Source organism: Salmo salar, chromosome ssa08 (assembly GCF_905237065.1).
Source record: "Salmo salar chromosome ssa08, Ssal_v3.1, whole genome shotgun sequence".
NCBI classification, from domain to species: Eukaryota; Metazoa; Chordata; class Actinopteri; order Salmoniformes; family Salmonidae; genus Salmo; species Salmo salar.
Genome location: NC_059449.1, coordinates 4,872,789 through 4,891,816, shown reverse-complemented (window position 1 = coordinate 4,891,816; position 19,028 = coordinate 4,872,789). Strand labels below are relative to the sequence as shown.

At 42.8% G+C, this 19,028-nt stretch overlaps 1 protein-coding gene across 2 annotated transcripts; it reads left to right on the top strand.

Moving 5' to 3' along the window:
- Window positions 1-8,847: 8,847 nt before the first annotated feature.
- Window positions 8,848-11,136, top strand: LOC106609985 (uncharacterized). 2 transcript variants are annotated; one of them, XR_001329815.2, is made up of 3 exons: window positions 8,848-9,143; window positions 9,653-10,072; window positions 10,277-11,136. XR_001329815.2 is itself a non-coding variant. In XM_014209072.2 (2 exons), the coding sequence occupies exons 1-2, from the start codon at window positions 9,114-9,116 to the stop codon at window positions 10,019-10,021; spliced, it is 399 nt and encodes a 132-aa protein (XP_014064547.1). In that variant the 5' UTR covers window positions 8,848-9,113; the 3' UTR covers window positions 10,022-11,136. The 2 variants fall into 2 exon arrangements, 1 of the variants encoding a protein (XP_014064547.1); XM_014209072.2 differs by having other exon boundaries at window positions 9,653-11,136.
- The last annotated feature ends 7,892 nt before the right edge of the window (window positions 11,137-19,028 follow it).

Sequence of the window (19,028 nt, the reverse complement as noted above, 5' to 3'; positions counted from 1 at the left end):
TACCCACTTCACTGGTGATGTAGTGAAGCAGGTAGCCATACTGATGGGAGTGGACCAGAAGTTTGTGTCCATCTACCACCCCCAGAGTAATGGGGTTACTGAGAGAGCTAACCAATCCATTAAACAAGGGTTAGCTAAGGCATGCCACTCCACCAATAAATCTTGGGTGGATTGTTTACCACTGGTGTTAATGAAAATGTGCAGTAGTATTAATTAAGGCCTGGGGTGTACACAACATTAAATGTTGACAAGAATGCCATGATTACTGTATATATGTGATAACCTTTGTATGCTTGCAATGTGTAATGATGGAAAAGTACTGGGTAAATGGAGATGTACTCCTTTCGTTCTCAGGCTGAGAATTGTCTGCACCTGCTGACAGTCACACAGCCTCAAGGCCGAGATAGTAGAGTGAGAAACCACAGTCTAGACATGTTTTTCTCATCTTAGATACTTTGTATCTAATCCAATGCAACAATGTTAAGATACGATTGACGGTAGGTGTTATAAAGAGTGTTGTCTCCTGTTTCGCCACACAGATCTTTACTATAGACTACTGAGGTACTCTGTCAGTGAATCTCTTTCTGAAATTGCATTTTATTACTAAAGAGTTTTACACCAAGGTTCCTGTGTCTGTGTCACAGGAACCTTGGAAACTAAAGGAAACTTACATCACCCCATGCAAAGGACCACCCAACACAATAAACCAGGTTTATCTACGTATCTACGTGCTCTGTTGCACTTAAAATCTGTGTACCTGAGTTTTTTTCGAATGTATTATGATAAAGGGGTTTCTCCATCGTGAAGAAAATGTAATGCTTATAAACATTATGATGGCTACTACCACATGTCTATATCTGTCAGTATCAAAAAAAGAACAACAAATAATTTTACTAGGTTGCTCTGTAAGAGCTGTTTATGACTAAACCCGGGTTAGGGTCAATTCTGCATTTGAAATGAGATGTGTCCAATACAAATTCAATCATTACATTGGTATTAAATGCAAATTCGCAGCTTTTATCAGAAGTGATGTGATGCATTGGTCTGTATTGTCCAGTCTGTATGTTGGTCTGATGCAGGTCTTGTCTCTGATAACTCTTCTTCTTTCTCCTGATCCGAAAGTGTCCTCTAAGGTGGATGGCAATCAGGTCGGGGGATTCTGTGCTCTCTCTAAGCACGCATAATGATTAGCCTACTTTATTAAACTAAATATCCAAAATAAAGATTCTTCATCCACACATTATTTGGCTCACAAGTATTTTGTAGGCTACATTCTGGTGTTTGTAAAAATAAATGTTTTGAAAAGAACGTCAAATATTAATTATCAAGACTGTTTGTGTTCAATAAATACCTCTGTGAAAAAGTTTTTGTTATAGAGTTTGACTTTACTTTCACTTTATGGTACCTTATCTTCTCTCTGCAGAGACTTGCGGTGAGGTCTGAGGCCAGCTAGGCACTTCACTTTCTGGTCCCCATCTCTCTCTCACACACACACACACACACACACACACACACACACACACACACACACACACACACACACACACACACACACACACACACACACACACACACACACACACACACACACACACACACTCATAAAGTATATTTTTGATGCAGTGTTTATCAGCCTGGTCTCATAGATTAGCCATAACATAGTAAATGTAAATCCGGGACACTCAAATTAGTATGATATGTTATGTTAGGTATGGTTAGATAAGACGGATGGTTAGTTAAGGCAAAAACGTAGTGTGGGTAGGGTGGTTGGGTAGATGTATAACATTAATGTCTAGCAACCCAAAGGTCACGAGTTCAAATCTCATCACTGACAATGTTAGCATTTTAGCTAATTAGCAAATGTTCATCTACTTACTACTTTTAGCTAGTTTGAAACTACTTAGCATGTTAGCTAACCCTTCCCCTAACCTTAACCCTTTTAGCTAACCCTTCCGTTAACCCAAACAGTAACCCTTTTAGCTAACCTTTCCCCTAACCCTAACCTTAACCCTTTAAACTAACTCCTAAATTTAACCATGACATTAACCCCATAATGCCATCATAGACCATGAGCAAAAAGCAGATGGGGACTTTTGACAGTCAAAGATCAAATCCAGAGCCCATAGGCAAGGTCTCACCATCCCAGTCATCCTGATTGTCCCTCATAATACGGAACAGCACACGTAGATCAGATTGGTAAAGTTAGATGGTCTGTGGCCAGCCTGGAGGTTGAGTTCCATCTGGTTGGCGCGGCCCTCAGTGGAGTCAGTTGTTATTAGATAAATTACTTGTATTAAGCCTATTTTTAGGTTAATATAAGCAAAATTACTGGCCAATGACATTCAATAAGGAAATTATCACTCAATATAAGATATTTAGGCTTGCTTAAATTAAACTTTTTGCGGTGTAAAGAGCAATTTGCAGAAGTGATGTAATGCATTGGTCTGTATTGTCCGGTCTGTATGTTGGTCTACATTTACATTTTTTTTTTTTACATTTTAGTCATTTAGCAGACGCTCTTATCCAGAGCGACTTACAAATTGGTGCATTCACCTATAATATCCAGTGGAACAACCACTTTACAATAGTGCATCTAAATCTTTTAAGGGGGGGGTTAGAAGGATTACTTTATCCTATCCCAGGTATTCCTTGAAGAGGTGGGGTTTCAGGTGTCTCCGGAAGGTGGTGATTGACTCCGCTGTCCTGGCGTCGTGAGGGAGCTTGTTCCACCATTGGGGTGCCAGAGCAGCGAACAGTTTTGACTGGGCTGAGCGGGAACTGTGCTTCCTCAGAGGTAGGGAGGCGAGCAGGCCAGAGGTGGATGAACGGAGTGCCCTTGTTTGGGTGTAGGGCCTGATCAGAGCCTGAAGGTACGGAGGTGCCGTTCCCCTCACAGCTCCGTAGGCAAGCACCATGGTCTTGTAGCGGATGCGAGCTTCGACTGGAAGCCAGTGGAGAGAGCGGAGGAGCGGGGTGACGTGGAGAGAACTTGGGAAGGTTGAACACCAGACGGGCTGCGGCGTTCTGGATGAGTTGTAGGGGTTTAATGGCACAGGCAGGGAGCCCAGCCAACAGCGAGTTGCAGTAATCCAGACGGGAGATGACAAGTGCCTGGATTAGGACCTGCGCCGCTTCCTGTGTGAGGCAGGGTCGTACTCTGCGAATGTTGTAGAGCATGAACCTACAGGATCGGGTCACCGCCTTGATGTTGGTGGAGAAACGACAGGGTGTTGTCCAGGGTCACGCCAAGGCTCTTAGCACTCTGGGAGGAGGACACAAGGGAGTTGTCAACCGTGATGGCGAGATCATGGAACGGGCAGTCCTTCCCCGGGAGGAAGAGCAGCTCCGTCTTGCCGAGGTTCAGCTTGAGGTGGTGATCCGTCATCCACACTGATATGTCTGCCAGACATGCAGAGATGCGATTCGCCACCTGGTTGTCAGAAGGGGGAAAGGAGAAGATTAATTGTGTGTCGTCTGCATAGCAATGATATGAGAGACCATGTGAGGATATGACAGAGCCAAGTGACTTGGTGTATAGCGAGAATAGGAGTGGGCCAAGAACAGAGCCCTGGGGGACACCAGTGGTGAGAGCACGTGGTGCGGAGACAGATTCTCGCCACGCCACCTGGTAGGAGCGACCTGTCAGGTAGGACGCAATCCAAGCGTGCGCGGTGCCGGAGATGCCCAGCTCGGAGAGGGTGGAGAGGAGGATCTGATGGTTCACGGTATCAAAGGCAGCAGATAGGTCTAGGAGGATGAGAGCAGAGGAGAGAGAGTTAGCTTTAGCAGTGCGGAGAGCCTCCGTGACACAGAGAAGAGCAGTCTCAGTTGAATGCCCAGTCTTGAAACCTGACTGATTAGGATCAAGAAGGTCATTCTGAGAGAGATAGCAAGAGAGCTGGCCAAGCACGGCGCGTTCAAGAGTTTTGGAGAGAAAGGAAAGAAGGGATACTGGCCTGTAGTTGTTGACATCGGAGGGATCGAGTGTAGGTTTTTTTCAGAAGGGGTGCAACTCTCGCTCTCTTGAAGACGGAAGGGACGTAGCCAGCGGTCAAGGATGCGTTGATGAGCGAGGTGAGGTAGGGGAGAAGGTCTCCGGAAATGGTCTGGAGAAGAGAGGAGGGGATAGGGTCAAGTGGGCAGGTTGTTGGGCGGCCGGCCGTCACAAGACGCGAGAGTTCATCTGGAGAGAGAGGGGAGAAAGAGGTCAAAGCACAGGGTAGGGCAGTGTGAGCAGGACCAGCAGTGTCGTTTGACTTAGCAACGAGGATCGGATGTCGTCAACCTTCTTTTCAAAATGGTTGACGAAGTCATCCGCAGAGAGGGAGGAGGGGGGGGAGGGGGAGGAGGATTAAGGAGGGAGGAGAAGGTAGCAAAGAGCTTCCTAGGGTTAGAGGCAGATGCTTGGAGTTTAGAGTGGTAGAAGGTGGCTTTAGCAGCAGAGACAGAAGAGGAAAATGTAGAGAGGAGGGAGTGAAAGGATGCCAGGTCCGCAGGGAGGCGAGTTTTCCTCCATTTCCGCTCGGCTGCCCGGAGCCCTGTTCTGTGAGCTCGCAGTGAGTCGTCGAGCCACGGAGCAGGAGGGGAGGACCGAGCCGGCCTGGAGGATAGGGGACAGAGGAAATCAAAGGATGCAGAGAGGGAGGAGAGGAGGGTTGAGGAGGCAGAATCGGGAGATAGGTTGGAGAAGGTTTGAGCAGAGGGAAGAGATGATAGGATGGAAGAGGAGAGAGTAGCGGGAGAGAGAGAGCGAAGGTTGGGACGGCGCAATACCATCCGAGTAGGGGAGAGTGAGAAGTGTTGGATGAGAGCGAGAGGGAAAAGGATACAAGGTAGTGGTCGGAGACTTGGAGGGGAGTTGCAATGAGATTAGTGGAAGAACAGCATCTAGTAAAGATGAGGTCAAGCGTATTGCCTGCCTTGTGAGTAGGGGGGGAAGGTGAGAGGGTGAGGTCGAAAGAGGAGAGGAGTGGAAAGAAGGAGGCAGAGAGGAATGAGTCGAAGGTAGACGTGGGGAGGTTAAAGTCACCCAGAACTGTGAGAGGTGAGCCATCCTCAGGAAAGGAACTTATCAAGGCGTCAAGCTCATTGATGAACTCTCCAAGGGAACCTGGAGGGCGATAAATGATAAGGATGTTAAGCTTGAAAGGGCTGGTAACTGTGACAGCATGGAATTCAAATGAGGAGATAGACAGATGGGTCAGGGGAGAAAGAGAGAATGTCCACTTGGGAGAGATGAGGATTCCAGTGCCACCACCCCGCTGGCTCGATGATCTAGGGGTATGCGAGAACACGTAGTCAGACGAGGAGAGAGCAGTAGGAGTAGCAGTGTTATCTGTGGTGATCCATGTTTCCGTCAGCGCCAGGAAGTCTAGGGACTGGAGGGTAGCATAGGCTGAGATGAACTCAGCCTTGTTGGCCGCAGACCGGCAGTTCCAGAGGCTGCCGGAGACCTGGAACTCCACGTGGGTCGTGCGCGCTGGGACCACCAGGTTAGAGCGGCAGCGGCCACGCGGTGTGGAGCGTTTGTATGGCCTGTGCAGAGGAGAGAGAACAGGGATAGGCGGACACATAGTAGACAAGCTACAGAAGAGGCTACGCTAATGCAAATGAGATTGGAGTGACAAGTGGACTACACGTCTCGAATGTTCAGGAAGTTAAGCTTACGTTGCAAAAATGTTATTGACTAAAATGATACAGTACTGCTGGCTGGTGGAGTAGGCTAGCTAGCAGTGGCTGCGTTGTTGACTTTGAACGTGTAGCTGGCTAGGTAACCTCGGTAGTTTCAGTACTACACCTTGTCATGATACAAAGCAACTTTGTAGCTAGCTAGCTAACATAACACTAATCAAGACGTTCCTTGTAGTGTATTTAGTTTCAACAATGCTGCTCGTCGGTAATAGTTGGCTAGGTTAGGAAAAATGGCGTCGCGGGGGACGGAAATAGCTGGCTAGCTAACCTCGATGGCTGGCTAGCTAACAATTATCAATTAACAATTATCAAGCTATGACAAAGACAACTAGGTAGCTCGCTAGGTAACACTGCACTAGTCAAATCGTTCCGTTGTGAAGTATTAGTAACTACAGCGCTGCTAGTCGGTAACGGATGGCTATCTGGCAGGTCTTGATACCGGTCTTGTCTCTGATAACCCTCTTTTTTCTCCTGATCAGAAAGTGTCCTTTAAAGGGGATGGCAATCAGGTCGGGGGATTCTGTGCTCTCTTATTTGTTTCACAAATGGTTTGAAGCCTATGTTCTGGTGTTTGTAAAAATACATGTTTTGAAAAGAATGTCAATCAATCAATCAAATGTATTTATAAAGCCCTTTTTGCATCAGCCAATGTCACAAAGTGCTATACAGAAACCCAGCCTAAAACCCCAAAAAGCAAGCACTGCAGATGTAGAAGCACGGTGGCTAGGAAAAACTACAGCTTTATTACTGCCACTTTTAGTGAGTTTGGTACACATCCAGTGGATATGGAGGCATTTATTATGTTCAACATAGGAGGGCCAAGCACAGGAAGCAGCTCTTTCAGTAGTTTAGTTGGAATAGGATCCAGTATGCAGCTTGAAGGTTTAGAGGCCATGACTATTTTCATCAATGAGATATAGTATTAAAAGTCTTGAGTGTCTCCCTTGATCCTAGGTCCTGGCAGTATTGTGCAGACTTAGGACAACTGGGCTTTGGAGAAATACGCTGATTTAAAGGGTCCATAATTTGCTTTCTAATGATCATAATCTTTTTGTCAAAGAGGTTCATGAATTTATCACTGCTTAAGTGAAAGCCATCCTCTCTTGGGGAATGCTGCTTTTTAGTTAGCTTTGCGACAGCATTCCCCAAAATCTATTCTCCTCAATTAAGTTGGAAAAATAGGATGATCGAGCAGCAGTGAGGGCTCTTCGATACTGCACGGTACTGTCTTTCCAAGCTAATCGGAAGACTTCCAGTTTGGTGTAGCGCCATTTCCGTTCCAATTTTCTGGAAGCTTGCTTCAGGGCTCGGGTATTTTCCGTATACCAGGGAGCTGGTTTCTTATGACAAATGTTTTTTGTTTTTATGGGTGCAACTGCATCTAGGGTATTACGGAAGGTTAAATTTAGTTTCTTAGTTAGGTGGTTAACCGATTTTTGTACTCTGACGTCCTTGTGTAGGTGGAGGGTGTCTGGAAGGGCATCTAGGAATCTTTAGGTTGTCTGAGAATTTATAGCACGGCTTTTGATGCTCCTTGGTTGGGGTCTGAGCAGATTATTTGTTGCGACTGCAAACGTAATAAATTGGTGGTCCGATAGTCCAGGATTATGAGGAAAAACATTAAGATCCACAATATTTATTCCACGGGACAAAACTAGGTCCAGAGTATGACTGTAGCAGTGAGTAGGTCCGGAGACATGTTGGACAAAACCCACTGAGTCGATGATGGCTCCGAAAGCCTTTTGGAGTGGGTCTGTGGACTTTTCCATGTGAATATTAAAGTCACCAAAAATGTGAATATTATCTGCCATGACTACAAGGTCCGATAGGAATACAGGGAACTCAGTGAGGAACGCTGTATATGGCCCAGGAGGCCTGTAAACAGTAGCTATAAAAAGTGATTGAGTAGGCTGCATAGATTTCATGACTAGAAGCTAAAAAGACGAAAATGCTGTCATTTTTTGGGTGGTAAATTGAAATTTGCGATCGTAAATGTTAGCAACACCTCCGCCTTTGCCGGATGCACGGGGGATATGGTCACTAGTGTAACCAGGAGGTGAGGCCTCATTTAACACAGTGAATTCATCAGACATATGCCATGTTTCTGTCAGGCCAATCACATCAAGATATTGATCAGTTATTAGTTCATTGACTATAACTGCCTTGGAAGTGAGGTATCTAACATTAAGTAGCCATATTTTGAGATGTGAGATATCACGATCTCTTTCAATAATGACAGGAATGGAGGAGGTCCTTATTCCAGTGAGATTGCTAAAGCGAACACCGCCATGTTTAGTTTTGCTTAACCTAGATCGAGGCACAGACACGGTCTCAATGGGGATAGCTGAGCTGACTACACTGACTGTGCTAATGTCAGACTCCACTAAGCTGTCCCAAAAGTACTTAGAACCATGACTATTTATGCACAATAAATACATTTGTTAAAAGTTATTGTTTTAGAGTTTCACTTTATGGGCTTTATGGGTACCTAGGGTTCATCTCTAGGAATTTACTTAATTGATTGGAATTGATTGGAGCGTCTGTAAATAGCAAAATACCCAATACAGTACAACGTTTGTAGTGTGTGGAGTTAGAGCAATATAATAATATGATACCCTAGCTACTATCACGAGGATGGTGTTCCCTAAATAAACGTTTATGTGGGATTTCATGCTGTTACCACTGTTTGACAAATAATGCAGAACAGACAATTAGGCATACTCGGTACTGAGTACCGAGTCGAGGTTAGGACTCGTGTTACCCCAGACACTTGTTGATGACAGTTTTGATCTAATAGGAAATAAACTTACCAATTATATTAGTGTTACCATTCATTTGAATGACGTTTAAAACACTATTGTATAAACATAGTTCAAACTAAACTTGAGTTTTCAAAGAAATTAGGGTTGGACATGTGGTGGTTTCCACTGTTGTTTTATTAGCAATTGTTACTAACAGTCATGTAACCTCTTCATCTCTTTCCCTTGCATGCTCAGGCAGACACACACGTACTGCACACACACACAGGTCAAGGTCTCGGCACGTATTTGTGCCACATTATCATGCTGATGCATTAAACTGTTGTGAATCACTCCCAATAAGGAGGTTTTTATTGCTGCTCTGCTCCTGATGTAGGTTGTTGTCGGAAAGTTATAACTCTCTGACTGTTGTCTATCTGATGGCACTGGTACCAGGAGTCATGACAGTTCGCGTAAACCACCTGACAAATACGATCATGCTGGCTGTAATCCAGACAGGGGAACGTTGGGCAAATGTGAATAAACTTTGAATTTGGGTATCTAGGGACTTCCCTCTGGCTTCTGCAGCTTTTGGACCTCCCCTACAGAGATAGTATAAATACAGTTAAAGGTGAAGGAGGAACATATACGGTTGAGGAGTATTCTTCACAAAACCTCTGCAAAATGGCAACACCAAATCTACAACGGCCAATGGTAAGGCTATTAGGTGTTTTTTCTATACAATATTATAGTTTTCTTCATGCAATAGTACTTCCACAATATAATATCATAAATGTTAAAGCTGTAGTTGTTGGTAACATAGTATTGATTAGACTTTTTTTTTTAAGAGACACTGTATGTATTGGTCATCAATGTTGAAAATGTGAAGGGCATTTTTTGTGCCCAAAAGTAAAATGTGTGTGAGGGAGTAATATTTTATCATTGACATTGTTGTTTAGCAATGTATAAACTATGTTCATCTGCATGACTGACTGTAACAGAAACTGAAAGCAGGCATAGTGCAGTGCATGAAATACACAAATCTGCGGCACACATTTGCAAAAGTGTTGTTAATTGATGTTGTGTGTCAGAAAATAATGAAGAGGATTAACAACCTTGACTTTCTTGATGATATAGCCTATATTTATGCCACATGTCTCTCCTCTCACACACACACTCTCTATCTCTCTCCACCCCCTCCTCTCTCTCTCTCTCTGTCCCAGGCCTTACCTGTTAGACTCCAGCATTGCCTCAGTGGAGACCCTCCGATCCCTGTTCTGTACGATCTAACATTCCTGAACGCAACTCACGCCTCTCTGCTTGCTGTCAAAGACCCTGAATCGACCCGAGCCTCCCATTTCACTGTCACCGTGCTCAACGGATCAGATGGCAAAAGAGTCCCATTGGTCCTCAAGAGCACAGACACCATCGGCAAACTTCAGAAGAGTTTCCTACAGAAGCGGCCTGACCTGACGGGAAGCCTGAACCTCGCCTACAACGGCAAGCCCGTCCAAGGGCACCAAAGCCTGGGAGAGCTAGGGGTGAAGGATGGGGCTACTTTCATCACCTTTCAGAGGTGTCATGGAGGGTAGACGTGGAGCAATAGATGTGGAGGAGGGCTGTTTCCATTCGTCTATCCCTTGGTATGAAATAATATACAAAAATATATGTTAATGAATTTGTGATATATAAAGAATATTTGCATTAGCCATATCAGGTGTTCTTTTTGCACAATATAGTAGATTCTTTATTGATTAGAATACAAACCAAAATGATGTTGTAGCCTACTGAGGGATAATTCACAGTGAATAATGTCAAACCATTTCTGTCCTTTCTTTATGTTAAAGTAACTGTCCAGTGTTTCCATGCTTGTATGAAATATGACCTATCATTACTTGCAATATGAGTGAAATAGTTTTCCTTCCAAAAATAGTAATTAAGTATGTTAAAAAGTAGCTTTTCTCTGTTGGAATGGTGTGGGCGTACACCAACAACAGAATGGAGTTGGTGTTAATGCGAGTAGATCGCTGATTGGCCAACTCATCCTCCTCAGGGTGATCATTTCTATGAGGAAGTAGCAAGTGCTTTTTTAAACAGCCTGTTTGAGACAAGCTTGAGGTGGGGGTTTTAAAGTGTTTTTTATCCAATTTCTGCTTTGGCCACAAATACAAGTATAGGATAAATCAACAACATTATCTGGATATGAATTCAGAGAATATGAACTTTTAAAAGTGTGATTTTCACTGGGCAGTTACTTTAACTCCACCAGGCACAGCCAGAAGAGGACCACCCCTCAGAGCCTGGTTCCGCTCTAAGTTTCTCCCTGTCTTTCTATGGAGTTTTTCATAGCCACTGTGACATCTGCTGATTTAAAAAGGGCTTTATAAATACATTTGATTGATTGACTGATTTAACTGTCTTGTTTTGCTCTTGCCTGGTACTAGCTAATGAAGTGAACTATAAGCCAATCATTGTGACCAATCAGTTAGTTCACCACGTTAAATGTACCGTTTGTGAGGTTTTATTGGTCATTTTGATATGCCATTGTTGTTTAACAGTAGGTAACGACTGTATCTGAAATAGCTTAGTACAAATTTCTTACTTTATTGTAACAAAAAATATTTTTTCACTTTAATTATGTTTTCAATAACAACCAAAAAGGCTATCCAATGAGGATGACGAACAAAATAAATAATGTTTAAACATATTTGTTTTTCATTTATACGCATATATGGGCATTGTATTCACCCTTCGTTAAATGAACACTTAAATATTTCAAGTATATGCCATCTGTGTTTGATGATATTTTCATGATGATACGTTGGCCAATATCTACTTCAGAAGATAAATTAACCACACTTGTTGCCTCATCGACCTGAGCTAGCATAGGTATTGCACAGAATCTAATAATCTGTTGATACTCACTTGTTTGGTTGTAACCTGTTCTAGTAGCAGTAGAAGGATTAAATAATTAAATAAAGGTAAAATAAAACAACAGATGACAGTACACGAACAAGATGTTTTACTTTCAACAACAGATGTGGAAATAACCTGACAAAGAGGATGGTCTTGGCTATATTCCAGGAAATGGCTTGGCCAAAAGTACCAAAAAGAAAGTGTGGTGTGCCTTAATGGACATGTAGGGGATTCCCTTTGCCTTAGATTTCCCCCTGCAGATTACAGGTATACAATAAATCCTTATCTTCAAAAGGAACAGAACGAGAAACATATGTTTGAGAAGAGTAGTTTTCAGATACTGACTCCACCAGTAATAATGACAAATGCACTCCAATGGCCAAAGGTAAAGGTGCTGGGGTTTAACATTTCAGATGATACTGTCTGCAGTTTGGCTCCATGCAGCACAGGCGAAGCCTACTTCTGCGACGCCTTTCATAGATTTTGAAACTATAGCGGTTGCTACGTTAATGTGGATTTTCACACTGTTACCATTGTTTGACAAATAATGCAGCACAGAGACATTTAAGCCTACTTAGTATTGAGTCGCGGTTTCGACTAGTGTTACCCCAGACACTTCTCGATAACAGTTTTGATCGAATAGGAATACGCTTAGCAATTACATTAGTGTTGACTTTTAAAACACTAACGTATAGACATTGTTCAACCTAAACTTTCAAAGAAATAAGGGCTGGAAATGCAGTTGTTTCCACTGTGGTTTAATTATTGTTACTGGAAGTCATGTGACCTCTTCATCGCTTTCACTTTCTCAGGCAACCACGCACGCACACACGCACGCACTCACGCACACACACAGTCAAGGTCCTTGCACGTATGTGCTACACATTATCATACTGATGCATTAAACTGTTGCATATCACTCCCAATAATCCTTCTCAACAGTTCTGCATTGTTTTGGAGGTTTGGATTGAATTTAATTTCTTAACTCACAACAACTTGGCAGTAATGTTTCTCTTGTTGATCTGTTCCTGGTTCAGGTTGTTGCCAGACCGTTACTAATTTATGGTTGTTGCCTATCTGATGGGACTAGTACCAGGACTCCGGACAGTCCTCGTGGAAACCACCTAACAAATGGGATCATGCTGGCTTACATTCCAGGTAGGGGAATGGTGGCAAAACAGGCAAAAAACATTGAAAATTGGGACCCAGAGTCTTCCCCTGGCTTCAGCAACTTTTGGACCTCCCTAAGAGATTCACAGTATAAGTAACAGCCACACACAAGCACAGTCACACACACTCAAAGGTTTAGGATTATTCTTCACAAACCCACAGCAAAATGGCAACGGCACAGCTGCAATCGTTAATGGTAAAGCATTTATTTTTATTTGTATACAGTAGTATCTGTAGTTTTCTACATGCACCAGTACTTCCACAATGTAATGCCACAGATTTTGAAGCTGTCATGGTTGGTAACTTGGTATTGTTGATATGTATTGGTCATCAATTATAAAAAATGTTGTGCCTAAAATACATTTGCAAAAGTAAAATGTGTGGAGGGAGTATCTTTTATAATTCACAGTTATTTAGTATGGTATCGACTCTATTGATAAGTTACTGACTTCAACAGGAAATGGAACTAAAGTGCATTGGAAGAAAGAAACAAATCTTCAGCACATTCCATTTTTTATCACACACATCTCACACAGTGTCCCATTGGTCTTTAAGAGGACAGACAACCATCGGCAAATTTCAGAGGAGTTTCTTACTGAAGCGGCCTTTAAAAAAAAAAATATTAAAAAAATAAATATATTTCACCTTTATTTAACCAGGTAGGCCAGTTGAGAACAAGTTCTCATTTACAACTGCGACCTGGCCAAGATAAAGCAAAGCAGTGCGACAAAAACAACAACACAGAGGTACACATGGGATAAACAAACGTACAGTCAATAACACAATAGAAAAATCTATGTACAGTGTGTGCAAATGTAGTAAGATTAGGGAGGTAAGGCAATAAATAGGCCATAGTTGCGAAATAATTACAATTTAGCATTAACACTGGAGTGATAGATGTGCAGATGATGATGTGCAAGTAGAGATATTGGGGTGCAAAGAGCAAAAATGGTGTCGTCTGCATAGAGGTGGATCAGGGAATCACCAGCAGCAAGAGCGACATCATTGATATATACAGAGAAAAGAGTCGGCCCGAGAATTGAACCCTGTGGCACTCCCATAGAGAATGCCAGAGGTCTGGACAACAGGCCCTCCGATTTGACACACTGAACTCTATCTGAGAAGTAGTTGGTGAACCAGGCGAGGCAGTCCTTTGAGAAATCAAGGCTATTGAGTCTGCCGATAAGAATGCAGTGATTGACAGAGTCGAAAGCCTTATCAGGTCGATGAAGACGGCTGCACAGTACTGTCTTTTATCGATAGCGGTTATGATATCATTTAGGACCTTGAGAGTGGCTGAGGTGCACCCATGAGAAGCTTGGAAACCAGATTGCATAGCGGAGAAGGTACGGTGGGATTCGAAATGGTCGGTGATCTGTTTGTTAAGGCGATGAGGGAGGTCCATGGGAAGCTCCCAGGCTGCGAACCCATCTTTAACCTCCTCCGATAATCCGTGAAGGAACGTGTTGAAAAGAGATTCCATGTTCCAGGCACTCTCAGTGGCCAATGTGCGAAAATCTACCCCATAGTCTGCCACACTGCTGGAGTTTTGACACAGTTGGAGTAGCTTCCGAGCAGCCTCTCTACCGGACAACAGAAAATCGAACACCTTCCTAACCTCCACCACAAATTCCTCCAGACTGAGGCAAATGGTGGAATGTTGCTCCCACACTGCTGACACCCAGGCGAGAGCCCTCCCGGACATCAGCGTTATAAGATACGCTATCTTCAAGCGATCCGAGGGAAACTAAGAGGGCTGCAGCTCGAAGACGAGGAAGCACTGGGAGAGAAACGCTCGGTAGGTTCCTGGATCTCCAGCTTAGCGCTCCGGAGGAGGTAAGCGGGGTCCTCGGGAAGCCAGGATAGGCTGGGGAGAAGTGCCGCTGGTAGCGGGGTTACTGAGAGTCTGGGGGGTTACCGTAGAGGCTTGCTGCCTAGTAGAATATACGCGGAATTGCTCCAGCAGTGCACTGAAAGTGCTGTCTTGGCATTCTGTCAAGTTCTGCAGTCCTTCCATAAGACTTTGAAGTAACTTTTTGTGTCTTCCAATGGTGGCTCCTTTGGAGGAGACAACATTGCGGAGCTGGTCCGAGTCTGCTGGGTCAGCCATGGCCAGTTCGTACTATCATGGCTAAGGCTAAGACCCAGATGCAGACACAGGAGAAGGATAGTACGAGTCTCAGAGTCTTTATAGTACAAGGGGCAGGCAAAAGGTAAGTCAAGGCAGGCAAATAGTCTTAATCGAAATCAGAGTCAGGCAGGTACAGGACGGCAGGCAATTGGTATTTCAAGGCAGGCATAGAGTCGTAATCCAAATCAGAGTCAGGCAGGTACAGGATGGCAGGCAGGGTCATGGTCAGGAAATGCAGAATGGTCAGAATTTGTAAGACTAGGAATAAAAACAAAAACTAGAGAACAGGAACATGCTGGTAGGACTTGACGGGACAAGACAAACTGGCAACAGACAAACAGAAAACGCAGGTATAAATGCACAGGGGATAATAGGAGAAGATGGGAGACACTTGGTGGGGGATGTAGACAAGCACAAAGACAGGTGAAACAGATCAGGGTGTGACAGCTTCTTGTTATGCCACACAGGAGTGATGGTTGCTGATAATGGGTCTCTGTACGCATATGTAGATATTCCATTAAAAAAAAATCAGCCGTTTCCAGCTACAATAGTCATTTATAACATTAACAATGTCTACACTGTATTTCTGATCAATTTGATATTATTTTAATGGACAAATAAATTGCTTTTCTTTTAAAAAGAAGGACATTTCTAAGTGACCCCAAACTTTTGACGGTAGTGTATATATTGAAATGTTATTTGTACGTTATCTGCATATGTGGACATTGTATTCACCCTTAAATAAACATCACATTTTATCAAGTATACGCCATCTGTGTCTGGTTACATTTTCATGACAAAACGATAACTACTTCTAAAAATACCTTAAACACACTTATTGCCACATTGACCTGAGCTAGGGGACACGCCAAAAACATGCCACTTCGATACAGCTACTTCTGGAAGTGACTTTTCGTAGCAGGTTAGGAGAGCATTTTCGTTAACCCTAACCCTAACCATTTTCCTAACCTTAATGTAATTGTCCTAACCTGCTATGTTAATTATCCTAACCTGCTGCTTAAGTTCTCCTAACCGGCTACGAAAAAGTAACTTTCGGTCATAGCTGAATCGAAGTGATATTCACAAGTTTGGTTGTCACCTGTTGTTCTAGCAGCAGTAGAAGGACAGTCTTCCTGGAAATCACATGACAAAGAGAATGGTGCTACTCCAGGAAATGGTTTGGCCAAAAGTACCAAAAAGAAAGTGTGGTGTTCCATAAAGGACATGGCTTGGATTTCCCAATGCAGATTAAAGGTATATAAGGGTGTTTACATTCAAAGGAACAGAAAGAGAAAATATATGGTTGAGAAGAGTAGATTTCACATACTGACTCCACCAGCAATAATGGCAAAAGCACTCCAATGGCCAAAGGTAAAGGTGCTGGGGTTTGATATTTGAGGTGATAATGTCTGCCGTTTGCTCCAAGCAGCACAGAAGGAGACTGCTTCTACAATGCCCATTATAGATTTTGAATCTATAGTGGTTACTATTGATTAATATGCTCTTAGAGGAAATATTAAACATACTGCCACAACACCATAATCACATAACATTCTGCAACTGGTCGTTGAGAACAGCACCGTTTCCGTTGAATTAATGTTTTACACTGTCGAGTCCTGCTGAATGGGGCTCTGGGCCATACCGACTGTTGCACAAGTGCACTAATTGAAGGGTCCTCACTAGTTACCACAATCACAAAATCATAAACCCCACCCATTTCTAAAATATCTCTTAAAATGTGATTTTAAACCTAACCCTAACCCTAACCTTAACCGCACTGCTAACCTTATGCCCAACTCGTTTTACCCCAGACACTTGTCGATGACAGTTTTGATCGAGTAGGAAAGAGGCTTACCATTTACATTATTGTTACCAATCATTTGAATGACTTTTAAAACAGTAATGTATAAACATAGTTCAAACTAAACTTGAGTTTTCAAAGAAATGATGGTTGGAAATGTTGTGGGTTGCACTGTTGTTTTATTAGCCATTGTTACTAACAGTCATGTGACCTCTTCATCTCTTTCACTTTCTCTCTCAAGCAAACACACACGGTCTCTTACTTTATTGTGAAAAAATATATATATATTTGTGCAATAGAATTATGTTTTCAATGACAAGCAATAGGGCTAGCCAATCAGGAGGATGATAAACAAAATAAATTATGTTTAACATATATTTTTTAATTTTATCTGCATATGTGGACATTCACTCTTAAATAAACACCTATATATTTAAAGTGTATGCCATCTGTTTGGTGACATTTTCATGAGAAAACATTAGCCAATAACTGGTTCAGAAAATAAATGATCCACACTTGCTGCCACATCGACCTGCCACATCGACCTGTTGATGCTCACTCGTTTGGTTGTCACCTGTTCTAGTAGCAGTAGAAGTACAGTCTTCTTGGAAATCACATGACAAAGAAGATGGCGCTGGCTATACTCCAGGAAATGGTATGGCAAAAAGTACCTGAAAGAAAGTGTGGTGTTCCTTAAATGGACATGTAGGGGATTCTCTTTGGCTTAGATTTCCCCCTGTAGATGACAAGTATAAGGGAGTTCACCTAGTTTTCAGATACTGACTCCACCAGTAATAATGACAAATGCACTCCAATGGCCAAAGGTAAAGGTGCTGGGGTTTAACATTTAAGACGATATTGTCTGCAGTTTGGCTCCATGCAGCACAAGCCTATTTCAGCAATGCCTTTCACAGATTTTGAAACTGTAGTGGTTTCTATTGATTAATATGCTATTAGAGGAAATATTAACACACACTACCACAACACCATAATCACATAACATTCTTCAACTAGTCATTCAGAACAGCACCGTTTACGTTGAATTAACATTTCACACCTTGCACACCGTACAGTCCTGCTGAACAGTGGGGGTTCTAGACCATTTCAACTGGGGGGGCCAAGCTGGGGCCAGTTGTACTGTTAGAGGGGCCAGTTACATTAGACGTTATTGTTGTCATATCGTTTTCTTCACTGCATTGCAGGCATTAGCAGGCAAAAGACCATGTTCATAATCATCATCGTTGCCACTGTCTAATAACGGATGTAAAAAAAGAACGATAGCAAAAATTTGTTGTCATAGGGGCACTGGCCCCCCCTGGCCCCCCCTCCCAGAACCGCTAGTGCTGCTGAATGGGGCTCTGGGCTAACAGACCATCCCGCAAGTGCACTAATTAAAGGGTTGTCACTAGTTACCACAGCCACAAAGTTTGATTTTAAACCTAACCTTAACCCTGCCCTTAACCACACTGCTAACTTCATGCCTAACCCTAACCTTAAATTAAGATAAAAAAACAAGTGTTTGTTTACACACATTTTTACGATATTGCCAGTTTGGACTTTGTGGCTATGGTAACTAGTGACGACCCAATTTCACATGTAGAAGCCTACATAAAGTTTGCCAAGTCTTAGGCTACTAGTTTACAAGTTTACCTTTAGAGATATGTATGTCTTTAAATGTATGTCTTTAAATGTAGACTATTTCAGTTAACGTAATCGACAGAGAAAATATAACCAGAAAATCCCATCAATCAGAGAAGACGGAAAATTAATGGACTTCCAGGTCATTTGCAATTCAGAATGTTATTGTTTTTTGTTTCAAGTAAATGATGCAACACCACTGCACTGGTAAGCAAGTTTTTGCCTTCTACAAAAGGCTTCTGTAGGCTTACTGCAATTTTCCTGAAGGTGTCAACCTCTGAGCATAAATTATTCCATCATGTTTCATCTGTCATCTCAATGTTTCAATGTTTGTTGTGCTAAAACACCTGCATTGCTTGCTGTTATGGGTTTTAGGCTGGGTTTCTGTACATTTGATTGAAATTTGATTGATTGTTTTGGTGATCTGGCCATTGCTTTTTCCACCTTGACAGAAGCGTGATGGGCAATAATTTGAGACATCAGGTAGACCATTTTTTTTTGTTATTATCAGATAAAATACTCAAATAATAAGATCTCTTAACCACGCCGTCTACCCGTCTTGAAGGTACACATCTATATTAGCCCAAGGCCGAAGATGGCGATATTGAATCGTGTCCTCTTAACATGCAAAGGGAATGTATGCAGCCTGCTATACACTTGCATCCCCCGTGGATCGGTTTGTACAACATCATTCTACATTCAGGCTGAAAAGGCTCAATGTCCTCCTTCACTCGATTTAATGGCGAGAAGGCGTAAAAAAATGTGGAAAATGTGCACATTTTCTTGATGCTAGCCCTGGGTATTGCCGCAGTATGCTTTTTCACCCTTGTCTTATTGGTTGAACGCGATTCACCTTAGCGACTGCCCAAGCAACCGTCCAACAACACTGTAGGCCTTTTGGATCTAATCAAAAGTACTACGAAAATATACTCTATTTGGAAAG